This window comes from Rhinopithecus roxellana, chromosome 6 (assembly GCF_007565055.1).
Source record: "Rhinopithecus roxellana isolate Shanxi Qingling chromosome 6, ASM756505v1, whole genome shotgun sequence".
Lineage (NCBI taxonomy): Eukaryota > Metazoa > Chordata > Mammalia > Primates > Cercopithecidae > Rhinopithecus > Rhinopithecus roxellana.
In genome coordinates this window covers 11,377,995-11,391,691 of record NC_044554.1, presented here as the reverse complement: position 1 = coordinate 11,391,691, position 13,697 = coordinate 11,377,995, and the positions used below count along the sequence as shown (strand labels likewise).

At 37.9% G+C, this 13,697-nt stretch overlaps 1 protein-coding gene across 4 annotated transcripts in view; it reads left to right on the top strand.

Moving 5' to 3' along the window:
* The first annotated feature begins 809 nt into the window (after positions 1-809).
* BCAP29 (B cell receptor associated protein 29) overlaps positions 810-13,697 on the top strand; it is a 41,749-nt gene continuing 28,861 nt past the window's right edge. Inside the window, exons 1-3 of one of the 4 annotated variants that reach the window (XM_010382427.2) lie at positions 810-921; positions 1,360-1,466; positions 4,483-4,583. In XM_010382427.2, coding sequence (XP_010380729.1) covers positions 1,375-1,466; positions 4,483-4,583 — 193 coding nt within the window. In that variant the 5' untranslated portion in view covers positions 810-921; positions 1,360-1,374. Of the gene's footprint in view, positions 922-949; positions 1,184-1,359; positions 1,467-4,482; positions 4,584-13,697 lie in introns of those variants that run through there. The other 3 variants (XM_010382428.2, XM_010382430.2, XM_010382431.2) reach the window with 3 other exon arrangements.

The following is a 13,697-nucleotide window of genomic DNA, read 5'->3' as shown; positions in this document are numbered from 1 at the left end:
AAAAAAAAAAAAATCTTCCTTACGGTTATGTTCAAAGTCTGTGTTTTCTATTTTTCTGTTACACGTGATCCAGAATATTGGTGATAAATTCAGAAAAAGCACCAACTTAAATGTGTTTTTGATTGTTTTATATTCTATCATTATCCATTTTCAGCATTTTACTATCCCCAAGTAATTGTCACCAGGATAGTACTTTTATTAAATTCCTGATACATTGTCAATGTTGAAAAAACTCTTCAACAATTTAAATGTACACGCACAGTTTGAAAAGCTGGAAAATAGTAATTAAAAGAATATCCCCATACCCACCTTTCGCACCAGTCCCCAAACATCACGCTAAAGTTTACTGCCTCTTCCCAGCCCATGGACGGGAATGGGAACGCCTACGGAATATGTTGTGATACTACAGTTGATCCTACCTTCTCCAGAACAAAATGCTGCACGACCACCTCATCCTGGCCCCTTACTAAATGATAGTTTAATTCTGGACACAAACAGTTCCCACCATAAAAAGAGAGGAGGTGACGGGAAAGGAGTGCGTCTTAAGCGCGTTCGCTGAATTTGCACCACCCAATCCAGCCCCGCCGCCCGGCCCCGCTCCTTAGACCTGCACCCCGGGCGCCCTCCTGCCGGGGCTGCACTTAGTCTGCCCTTCTAAAGAAATTGGGCTCCGACCCCCAAGCATCAGGTCAAAAGTCTAATTCATACTCTGACTCCTCCGCCAATTAGAAAACAATTGTTGCCAATATACGTGGTCGCGCCGCCTGTGACTTCAGACGGGACGAGCCCGCGGGCGGGAAGCCTGCGGGGCGGGAGGCTGGGTGGGGCCCTGGCTCCCCTCCCCCGACCGGCCGCGGCGTCTGACGTCCCGCGCGTCGGCGGCCGCGGAGCAGCGCGGGGAGCCAGGCGGGCCGCCGGCGGGTAAGGGCGGCCGCGACCCGGGGACCCGTGGGGCGCTAGGCCGTGGAGGGAGAGCGCCGCTCCCTGGTCTGGAGAACCCCGCGGAGCTGGCCCTGCCCGGTCCGCGGAGCGGTGGTCGAGGGCCTGCGGCGCCTTCTGGGAGCGGGAGGGCCGGGAAGCCGGGCGTTGGTGGAGGGTGGCGTTGGGCTTCTGTCGCCGCGAAGCTGGCGGAAAAGGCAGTGGCCAGCAGGCCGCCTCGCCAGGTCCCACGACTCCCAGGGAGGTAGGCACCCGCTTCCCGGGCCACCCTTTCACCCTTCCTGACCGGGGTCCGTGCCGGCCGTCCCAGGTGCGGGAAGGTGGGACACGGTCCATCCCCTGACAAAAACGCTGCGCCTCGGGGCCTTGAACGGTTTTGTTTGAAAGGAAGCAAGATAAAATAAGCGTTTCTCCATTTAGGTGTGAAGGAAAAAAATGACACTCCAATGGGCGGCAGTGGCAACCTTTCTTTATGCCGAAATAGGACTCATTTTAATCTTCTGCCTGCCTTTTATTCCTCCTCAGAGGTAGGAAACCTTCAAATCGTTAACTATGATAAATATTGGATCGCTCCTAATGTAAAATGAAAAAAGTTTTCTGAACATTAAAAAGTTTCAAAAGTCTTTGAAAATAAACACACCTAACGAATTAGGTAGTATATAATGACAATATTAAAATAACATTTTACATAAAACTCTGTTACGTGTACAGGTGAAGTAACTTTTTCTTCCCTTCTAAAAGTAAAGGGGCCTATGCTTTTGATTCTGTTGATTACAGATATAATAAAGCAACAGTTATACTTTTAACACCTGCCCTACCTTGTCTCAGGTTTTACCTTTGTTTTATTGCCCTGAATTGGAGCCATGAACTAAATAAATGTAAGTGGATAAATCATGTTTACAGTACAGCATGGATGTAAAAGTGTTTCATTGAGGCACTGGAACAGCAATTTAGAAACCAAAGCCAATAAATTATTCTTAGTTTTGGCCTATGTAACCGATAAATAGTTTCATTAATGTTTAATGACGATTTTACTACTTTTGGTTTCACATAAAATTAACGCATGTCTATTAAAAGTGCTGAATGTGAAAAGTATCACAACCATCTATTAGCTTTAGTTCTTTAGTGACGGAACTTCTAAGGTCTTTAAGAACCAAGTACAGTGTTTCAAGCCAAGCACTGGCTCATTTTACCCTTGAAATAATCTTTTTAGTCGTTTAGTTTTAGATCCAGAAATTTGATAGTATGAATGGGGAAATGCACATGTAATAAAAATATTGCAAGATATTCGTTCATATTCCTGGCATAAAAGAAAATGTTTCGTAAATGAGATCCTAGAGATAACTCACTAAAGTGTAGTAAAATCCCAGGAGGACTGGGAGAAACTTTAAGAAGTTTTACCTTAGCTCAGGGTCCAGATAGTCTTTCACAACTCCTAACTTGCTCCTTACCTGCCTGGATTTCTGCTCTCTTCTGTCCTTCTCTATCAACTAAGCTAAGCTCAGTACGTTGTTTCTTACTAAAGAAAAAAAATTGAATCATCCTGTAGGGTCTTTGATCTTATTTGATCCATCCCACCCATGTTCTACAGATCGCATACTGCGACCCAGGAGGGCAAGTAGCCTAAGGTTACCTAGCTGGTAAGTGACAGGTTCTAGATAAAAATCTGGCTCTTAGTCCAGTGTTCTTTCTACTCCATCATGCTGCCTCTCATCCTGTAGGTTTTGTTTCAAACTCAGTAACACTGTTTTGCTTTTTAGTAGTATTTGCAATGATAGAATCCTATATATTCAAGAGAAAGAAAGATCTTGTATGTAAACATCTAATTTGTAGATAAGGCTTAAGGGTTTGCAAAGAAGAAAAAATTGTAAGTTGATCTTTTCTCCATCAGAGTGATCTGTAAGTTATGGATCAATGTTTTTCTTCCTGCCAAATAAAAATTTAACCCATCCTGATCAAGTGGCTATTAGATAGATGTGTGTATATTTGCACATGATATGTAAATGTATTCTCATGTACAAATATAAAGAAAATACGGTATGTATGCACGCAGATCATTTATAATGTGCCCTAACTATGTGTGTATCCACATCTTTTTATCTTTTATATGTGTATCACCATAATCTTTAAGAAAATATTTCATCATTTAGTCTCTATTATTTTCTTACATAACCCAGTGGTTAAAGGCACATGCTCAGAAATCAGGTCACCTATAACTGCATGATACTAACCTTGGGCATGCTCTTGATCCTTTCTGATCTGTTTCCCCATCTGTAAAATGGAAATAGTACTAGTGCCTACCTCATATGGTAGTTGTTGTAATTAAATGAGATAAAACATGTAAAAATACTTAGAACCATAATATAGTGAGAACATAATATGTTGTAACTCTGATAAGGTGCTCAAATGCTAGTTGTTCCCTATGGGAGGTCTCTTATGTTCCCTTTTACACCACACCAAACCTTGAAGAAATAAGTAAATTTACATTTGGACCTAGATCAAGATATTACCACTTACATTATCTTAAAAATATAAAATTTTATATTGCATAATTTAAATATTGGCTATATAAAATGCTTGGAATTGGAAGCAGAGACAAAAGGAATTGATTCATCTGTATGACTCTCCCTCACCCCACCAATTTCAAGTAAAGTTGTCCTAATCTTAAATCTTAAATTTGTCCTAATCTTAAAGTGAAACTTTTTTTTTCAAGTTGTAAGTGCTTGAAGCGTATTTAAGTGCTTACTACATTTTTCTGCCTCCTTTCGACTAAAGTGTTACTCATTTAAATTGCCCATGTACAATTGCATGATGGATTATTTTGTCACTCTGCCATTTACAACCCATGCTTTCTTACCACTGTCTTTGCTTATACTGTTCAATCCATCTAGACTACTTCCCCACCTCATTTCCTCTATGTTCACATCTTTATCTGTAGTAATTACATGGTTTTATATATATATATATTGTGTGTGTGTGTGTGTGTGTGAAAATTATCATTATATAATTAAGATTTTTTCAATTTATGTGTATAATTCCTGGGTAATTTTTATAATTCCCTCATGGTTAAAGTAAAGAAACTTTTACTTGGAGGATATGTTAAAAGTGTACTATATAAAAATCAGTGTGTAGAGTTAGACCCCACTCCTGAAATGTTACCAATTGTTAGAACAATATATCTTTGTTATTTCTAAGTCATTGCTCTGACCATGAAAAAGATACAGAGTAATAGCTTCTATCAACAATAGAATCTTTTACTACTGCAAGAATTCCTTTTTAAGGTTTTGCTCATGTGTGGTTTACTTTTAGAATATTTAAGCCACCAGACAGAGGATAATCAAATATCAGATTATTATTAAATTTGAAAGAGTTGTTTTTTAATTCATGAGATACTCTGTCATGTCAGAATTAATAAATTTTAAAATTAAATTTCTGTAATTCTTTTCACTTACTACACAATTACTAAAATGTTACTTCAGTATTTAGAAAGTATTTCAAAACTTTTAGTTTTTTTATACCTAATATAATTGTATTGCTTTACAGATGGCAGAAGATTTTTTCATTTAATGTCTGGGGTAAAATTGCAACTTTTTGGAATAAGGCTTTCCTTACCATTATCATCCTATTGATTGTTCTATTTCTAGGTAAGTACTAGATTCCTTCTTTGAATAAATATAACTCCATTGTTTGTTAAATGAATTTCTTTTTAATTAATAGAGTTGATGTTACAATTTGTGTACAGTTGACTTTATATAGTATATTGATACTACATAGAGTGGATACTGATATATTGATACACAGTTGATAGATCCTACCATTCTATATGTTCAAACTTAAGTTTCAACAGGGCACTATGATTCTTAACTCCTTTTAGGTTATTTTAAGATTTAAATGCTGTATATTTATGCATACCTTGCTGTTCAGAGTCACCAGACTTCATTTTTCATGTTGTTGTCTCTCCTTTGTTACTGTGATGTCCTAGGCACCCAGGAGCTTAGCTGTTAGAAAGGCAAATAAAAGAATAGAATCGTTAGGCTCTCCAAGGACGTCTTAGATGCAGGGTGTGGATTTGGACTGGATTAAAAAATAAACATGGCCGGGTGCGATGGCTCATACCTGTAATCCTAGCACTTTGAGAGGCCAAGGCGGGAGGATTGCCTGAGTCCAGGAGTTTGAGACTAGCCTGGGCAACATAGCAAAACCTTATCTTTACAAAAAATGTAAAAATTAGCCAGGTGTGGTGATGTGCAGCTGTAGTCCCAGCTACTCGGGAGGCTGAGAGACTGGAGGATTGCTTGAGCCCAGAAGTTCAAGGTTGCAGTGAGCTATTGCACTCCAGCCTGAGCAATAGAACAAGACCCTTCGTTTAAAAAAAAAAAAAAAAAAAAAAAAAAACTGCAACATAGATTTGCGGACTACTGCAAAAATTTGAATATGGAGTGATTGTATAATATTAGGGAATTTTTGTTAACTTTAGTTGTGATAACAGCATTGTTACATAACAGGGTCAGCAACCTATACAGCCTGTGGGCCAAATGCCTATTTTTGTAAATAAAGTTTTATTGGGAAATGACCATGCCCATTTGTTTATATAACATCTATACTCGTTTTTCAGCATGTTTTAAATTTTCATGATAACTATATTTTAAAAATTAAAAGTAGATCTTTAGGTTCTTGTCAAACCAGAAGTTCCATGAGTCTTAATTATCACCATGTTTTTCTAGTTGTTGTTACTGAGCTCAGAGAGATTAAGTGACTTGTCTAAGATTACACAGCTACTTCTTGAAATGCCCCTTCTTGCACAGAGTATGTTTTCCCTCAGAATTCCCTCAGAGTTGTTGTGTTGTTGGTGAAATAGGATTTAGAGACGCAAACTTGGGACCCTAACCGCCATCTTTGACACTGTTTCGTGAGAAAATGTCTTCCATGTTCCAAACCACCAACCTCTCAAATAGAATCCTCTTTATAAAACTAAGAACATCTGGCATGAGAAGGGATGGTATTGTCAAAAACAGAAAGGTATGAATGGTTTGTGCCTCTTTTCAAAATGTAAATATTTGTCTCATGGTACATTATTAATGTTATGGATTGAATCTCTAGCCATATAACTAGTCACAACAAATCAGTAAAGAACAATAAGGAAAACCAGTTCTGCCACCAGCTAACTAAATGACCTTTGAAATAGCTTTTATTTTTCTGGGTTTGATTTATTCATCTTGTGAAATGAAGGGAGAGATGGAAATAATCTCTGCAGCTCCTAATTTTGTGATCTTCTAACTCTAAAATTATCACAAAAATTTATACTGAAAACTGTCACTTATGTAAGGGAGGAGAGTTGTAGTGTAAGTTCTTTTGGTTACATTAGAAACAAACTTGGCTGGGCACGGTGGCTCACCTCTGTAATCCCAGCACTTCATAAGACCAAGGCGGGCGGATCAACCTGAGGTCGGGAATTCCAGACCAGCTTGGCCAACGTGGTGAAACCCCATCTCTACCAAAAATACAAAAGTTAGCCGGACATGGGGGTGCATGCCTGTAATCCCAGCTACTCAGGAGACTGAGGCAGGAGAATTGTTTGAACCCGAGAGGCAGAGGTTGCAGTGAGCCGAGATTGCGCCATTGCACTCCAGCCTGGGCAACAAGAGTGAAACTCCGTCTCAGAAAAAGAGAAATCAACTTGAACTCACTTGACCAAAAAAGGAAAAATTTGTAATAAAATTTGGGGTTGTTGCAGAGTAGCCCAGGGAAGGAAGGAAGCCAAATTCCAGGGAAGGATTAGTACTTGGAACTGAAGTGTCCTTTTCTTGGCCATACATTTTCCCTATATATACTTCATTCTTTATTATGGACTCTGATATTCTGTCTATCTCCAAGGCAGTAAATGGGTACAGCACAGCTGCCAGGTGTTACCATTCCAGACATATGTAAGGATTAATTCATCGTCTCTGAATCCCAATTCCAAATCAAAGGAAAAAAATTGGACCAGCTAGCACCAGGTATCTACTCCTCATCTCCTATAATCAGGAGAGTCACAAGGGAGAATCATGACTGCTGGCTGAAGCCTGCATCTTTGGGTAAACAGGGTAATTCATTCCCAGAGAACAAGGACATCATGGATAGTTCAGGCAGCCAGATAGTTGCTTATCCTCTAGGTCTCCATCCAAAATAGAGTAATGACACCTACTTTCATGTTTTAAGATTTAAATGCAGTAACATATGTAAAGTGCAGACTCTGATGTTCCAGTGCGCAACAATAATGTAAATAATGCAAAACCAGTGGATTACCCATGCTTAATTTATATTTTACTTTGAAATTTATTTCCTTTTTCTTGGTCATCTCTCTAAGTAAAGTAACTATTTTTTATACATTTTCTTGTTATATGTTTTTATTCTTTTTTTTTTTTTTTTTTTTTTTTTGAGATGGGGTCTCACTCTGTCACCCAGGCTGAAATGCAGTGGTGCGATCTCAGCTCACTGCAACCTCCACTTCCCGGGCTCCAGTAATTCTCCAGCTGCAGCCTCCCAAGTAGCTGGGACTATAGGGGAGAGCCACCAACCCCTGGCTAATTTTTGGGTTTTTTTTGTGGAGACAGGGTTTTGTCATGTTGCCCCAGGCTGGTCCCAAACTCCTAAGCTCAAAACCGTCCACATACCTTGGCCTCCCAAAGTGCTGGGATTACAGGCATGAGCCACTACACCCAGCCAAATAAGGCAGCTATTAAGAAGTATTTATAGTCTTAGAGCCAACACTAACTGAGTGTGTGCATACAAGTGTGTGTGCATGTGTGTGTATTTTAGGTGCTGGTAAGAGACAGAATGGAAGTGGGAATTTCAAGAGTATATTCAGTGTTAGCAGAAATGCATCCCAGGAATTTGAAAGTTTCCACAACTGATGTAAAATTGGATCATCTTCAGATGGTTTATAGAAAATTGACTATATGTCACATCCTTCCCTTATTGTTGACTCCATTCCATCTTTCAGACATAGTTACCTTGTTAGTATACAAGTGATATATTCTACAGGTAGGTTTACATAACCATTTACATTAATAAACCTTTTTAATATTATTGGTTAATATTCAGCTTTTCTGCGTAATGGATCCAGGAGTATTATTCCCATTTAATTACCAAGGATAATGCATCACAAAGAAGCATAACGATCCTTCATAGTACTCACTATCTGCCTACTCAAAATAAGTCGTAAATATATATTATCTTTGTTTATTGTTTTTTTTGTAGAGGTTGGCATCTTACTACATTATTGAGGCAATCTGAGAAATGACAAAGGGGAAATAGCCATTAAGATACAGGAAATTTTCTAAAGATCATTTAAGAGACTACTTTATATAACTATGCAAATAAATTGGAAAACCTAGATAAAATGTATAATTTTGTAGAAAAATGTAATTTACCAAATGAACACCAATAGATATAGAAAATTCAAGCTGACTAATTTATATAGAAAAATTATAGAAAGTTATCAGAAAGGACCCCATTTCAAAAAAAAGCAAAAAAAAGATAGTTTTATAAGAAACCCTACTGCTTTCAGAAAACAGATATTACTACTGCTTCTTAAACTATTCTAGAATTTAAAGAAAGAAAACTTCAAATTTTACAGAGCTAGAAAAAAGCAAGCTCTAGAATTGAAAATAAGTCAGAACAAATGAACTGAATAGTATATCAGATTGATATATACAACACAGAGAAAATAATTACTCTTGAACATAGTACTCTTAACTTTTTACCTCCCTGGTAGGGTACGTTTTAAGAACCAAGAGGATTACAATGAAATCTGAAACTTTAAAATAGTCTTGTTGTTGGTAATTTAAAAGCTGTTTTATGTATAGTGTAGCATCAAGCAAATGAGTATGTTCATGGTATTGGAAACTAAGACTTTCAGGAACAGATATGGCATACACATATAAAGTCAAAAATTAAGAATTTTTTAAGATTTAGAGTGATTTATTTGGGTTTTATTTTGGAGTATGGAAATGTGGAACTAGACAGAGGTGGTAGTTGCACAGCATTGTGAATATACTAAGCACAACTGAATTGTTCACTTTGAAGTGTTTACTTTTATGTGATATGAATTTCACCTCAATAAGTTAAAACATAATTTTGTTAAAGACATAGGAGTCTGGCTTTGGTCATAGCAAAACGGGTTGTATTAGACTATTTCTCCTTTGTTAAAAATTATGAACCCTTGATAAAATACGAAAAAGGTATTTGAAGGCCTGGTAGAGCAACCAAAAGCAGGCAGAAACTAGAGGGAAGTCAGCCCTTAAAAGAAGGGAATCATACTGGGTGTGATCACATTTATATAGCCTTTCTTCCAACCGCTTTCCAGTCATGTGGCATAGACAACTATATAGAACTCAAAGCAAAAGACACTCTTACTGACAGAGGTCAGATAGATTAGAAAATAAAAGGGGTGTCTAAGAAAGGAGAGAACCCAAAAAGGGAACCCCAGAATCCACATGTAAACTCTTCTCAAATTCTTGGTTGACTCTTGAACCATGGATGTATAGGAAAGATTCCAAGGAGCTCAATGGAAAAGGAAAGGCCAGCGGAAAGCAGCAAGGCTGAGAAGAAATTTTGGCTGCTGGCCACCAAGGAGAGACAGAGTTTGGAGTATGAGCCTCATCACGTTAGAGGGGCTTGGTAAAGACCTTGAACCTTTCCACTAAAATCACAGAAGGGCTGCTCCTTAGGAATAGAGACTATATCCCAGGAACTAGAAATTTGCTATAACTAAGACCTAAAGCAAAACAGACTTACCCTAAAAAAGGATAAAAATCAAGCCTCTCCAAACAGCTGTAAACTGTACATCAGCAGTCCCCAGCCTTTTTGGCACCAGGGACCAGCTTACAGTTTTTCCATATGCAGGAGCAGGAGATGGTTTCGGGATGATTCAAGCACCTTAAATTTATTATGCACTTCATTTCTATTATTATTACATTGTAATATATAATGAAATAATTATGCAACTCACCATAATGTAGAATCATTGGGAGCCCTGAGGTTGTTTCCTGCAACTGGACATTCTCATCTGGGGATGATGGGAGATGGTGGCAGATCATCAGGCATTAGATTCTCATAAGGAGCGTGCAACCTAGATTCCTTACGTGCGCAGTTCACAGTAAGGCTTGCACTCCTATGAGAATCTAATGCCACCACTGATCTGATAGCTCAGGCAGTAATGTGAGAGATAAGGAGTGGCTGTAAATACAGATGAAGCTTTGCTCACTGGCCTCCCAATCACTTCCTGCTGTGCACCCAGTTCCTGACAGGCCATGGAGCAGTACGGGTGCATGGCTCTGGGGGTTGGGGACCCCTGCTATACATAATCTTTGCAAGGGCATATGAATATACTAAACTCTGTTCACCAAGATACACTATATTCAGGGCCATAAAACAAGTCTCAATAAATACAAAGGAATGAAATCCTACCAAGGATTGGAATCACATAGAGTATGGGGGTTTTGTTTTTGTTGTTTTATAGAGACAGACTTTTGCTTTGTTGCCCAGGCTGGTCTCAAACTCCTGGCCTCCAGTGATCCTCCCGTTCCCAAAATGCTGGTATTACAGATGAGAGCCACTGTGCCCAGCCCCTACAGAGTATGAAAATAGAAATCAGTAACAGAAATCTGGAAAACCTATACATGTTTGAAAAATTAAACAACACTTGTTAGTAATCCTTGGGTCAAAGAACTCACAAAGGAAATTAGAAAATATTTTAACTGAATAATATGAAAATACAATATATTAAATTTTGTAAGATGCCGTTAAAGCACTGCTTAAAGGAAAAATTGTAGGTTTAAATATTTATTTTTAAAAAAGGTTTAAAATCAGTGATTTTAGTTTCCACCTTAATAATATCTACTCATTATATTGAATATTGACAGTGAAAAAAATAATATTCACTCAGTTTTTTAAAAAAGGTTAGCAGATTAGGATTTAGAAGGAAACTTTCTCATTCTGATGAAGATCTACAAAAATCCTCAAGCTAGCATCATAGTTAAATACCAAAGGCTTCCCCCATAAGATTGGAAACAAGTCAAGGATATTCACACTCTGTTTATTCATTTAAGTAATAGATGTCTTAGCCAGGATAATAATAAGTCATGAAAGAAATAGAAGGCATAAAGATGGCAAAGAAAGAAGTAAAACATCCTTATTTGCAGATGACACGATTATTTATATAGAAAATCCTGGCCTGGCACAGTGGCTCATTCCTGTAATTCCACCACTTTGGGAGGCTGAGGTGGGCAGATTGCTCAAGCTCAGGAGTTCCAGACCAGCTTGGGCAACATGGCAAAACCCCGTTTATACCAGGAAGTAGAAAAATTAGCCAGGCATGGTGGCTCATGTTTATAGTCCCAGCTATTCAGGAGGCTGAGGTGGGAGAGTTGCTTGAGCCCAAGAGGTCGAGGCTGCAGTGAGACATGATCACACCACTGCACTCCAGCCTGGGTGACGAAGTGAGACCCTGTCTCAGAAAAAAAAAGAAAGAAAAAGAAAGAAATAACCTAAAGTATCTATAATAAAGCTATTATGTCAAAGAAATTAATGTAGTGGGGTCACAAAATACAGGTGGGTCGGTACACAAAAATTCAGTATATCAGTAATTGTATTTCTATACTATAAGCAGTAAACAATAGGCAAATGACATTTTTAAAAATTCCTTTTCTAAGGACACCAAGAACCCTAAAAACCTTAGAAATAAACTTTATAAAAGAGGCACAACAGCTCTATACAGAAAAGTACAAAAACATTGCTGAAAGAAGTTAAAGAAGATAAAAATAAATGGAGTTTTTTTATCATTTGGAATGCTCAATATTAAAATGTTTATTCTTCCAAAATTCCATGGACTTAACACAGTCCCAGTCAGAAACCCAACAGGCATTTTTGTAGCAGTTGATCAGTTGCTTCTAAAATTTATGCAGACATGCAAAGAACTCATATAACAGCCAAGAAATCTTTACAAATAACAAAATGAAACTCACTACCAGATTTCAACAGTAAAGGGAAAAATAAAAACAGATTAGTGGGCTTTATCTAATCAGTTGAAAGCCCTAATAGAACAAAGATTGATCTCCTCTGAGCAAAAAGAAATTTTGCCAGCAGATTGCCTTTGGACTCAAACTGTATTTCTTCCCTGAATCTCCAGACTGCCAGTCTACCCTGCAGATTTTAAACTTAACAAGCCTCTACAAGCATGTGAGCCAGTTCCTTAAAATAAATCTCAAGCTCGCTCGCTCTCTTTCTCTGTCTGCCCCCTGTACCACTCTTCCCCATACACACACACACACACACACACACACACACACACACACACACCCCCATTGGTTCTTTTTCCCTGGAGAACCCTTACTAATACACCATCTTAACTAAGTAATCAAATTTAGCAATAAAAAAGTAAGAGACAAAGTAACATTACACAGCATAAACTATGAGGGATTCTTGGCAAAAGTATTAAACCTTGTCCAATCAAGTATTTGTTTTATTTTATTTTTACTTTCTGAGGCCTGGCAGAACCAATCAAGTCTGAGTTCTAGTTTTCTAAAAATACAGGAGTTAGAGAAAGAAATTGGACTACACTTCAGACAAATTCAGAATATGAGAACTTTCTTTGTGCTGATTTATTTATTTTTTAATATTTAAAAAAAGAGACAGGGTCTTGCCATGTTGCCCATGCTGGTCTCAATCTCCTGGCCTCATGCTATCCTTCTGCCTCTGCCTCCCAAAGTGCTGGGATTATAGGTGTGAGCCACCACACCCAGCCAGAATGTAAGAACTTTCTAGAAAACAGTTGGCCTGGCACCTTTTTAAAAAAGTATTGTGTGTCAAGAGACTACAGAAACATAACTATATGTAATGAATATCCATTATAAAGTTCTCAGTTTGAAAAAAATTCTATGAAAGACATTTGGGAGACAAATAAAGCAAATAATCCAATTTAAAAATGGGTAAAGGATCTGAATAGATATTTTTCCAAAGATGATACACAAATGATCAACAAGCACATGAAAAGATGTTCAACAGCATTAGCCATCGGAGAAATGCCAATCAAAACCACAAAGAAATGCCACTTCACACCCACTAGGATGACTATAATCAAAAAGATAATACCAGGTGTTGCCAAGGATATGGAGAAATTGAAACCAACATACACTGCTTGTGGGAATGTAAAATAGTAAAGCTGCTTTGGAATACAGTTTGGCAGTTACTCAAAAATTAAACATAGAGTTACCATATGGCCCAGCAGTTCATCTCTTAGGTATATACCAAGAGAAATGAAAACATATGTCGATATAAAACTTGCACATGAATGTTCATAGCAGCATTATTCGTAATAGCCAGAAAGTGGAAACAGCTCAATACCATCAACCAATGAATGGATAAACCAAATGTTACCACATTCATACAATGGAATATTATTCAGCCATAAAAGTAATGAAGTACTGACACATACTACAATGCAGACGAACCTTGAAAACATTATGCTAAGTGAAGGAAGCCAGACTCAGAAGAGCAGATAGTGTATGATTCAATTTATATGAAATGTCTAAAACAGGTAGTTCTGTAGAGACAGAAAGCAGATTGGTGGTGACCAGGAGGTGAGGGATGTGTATAGATTTTCTTTGTGGGGTGATGAAAATGTTCTGAAATTAGATAGTGGTAATGGTTGCACAACTTTGTGAATATACTAAAAACTACTGAATTACACGTTTTAAAGAGGTAAATTTTTATGGTAT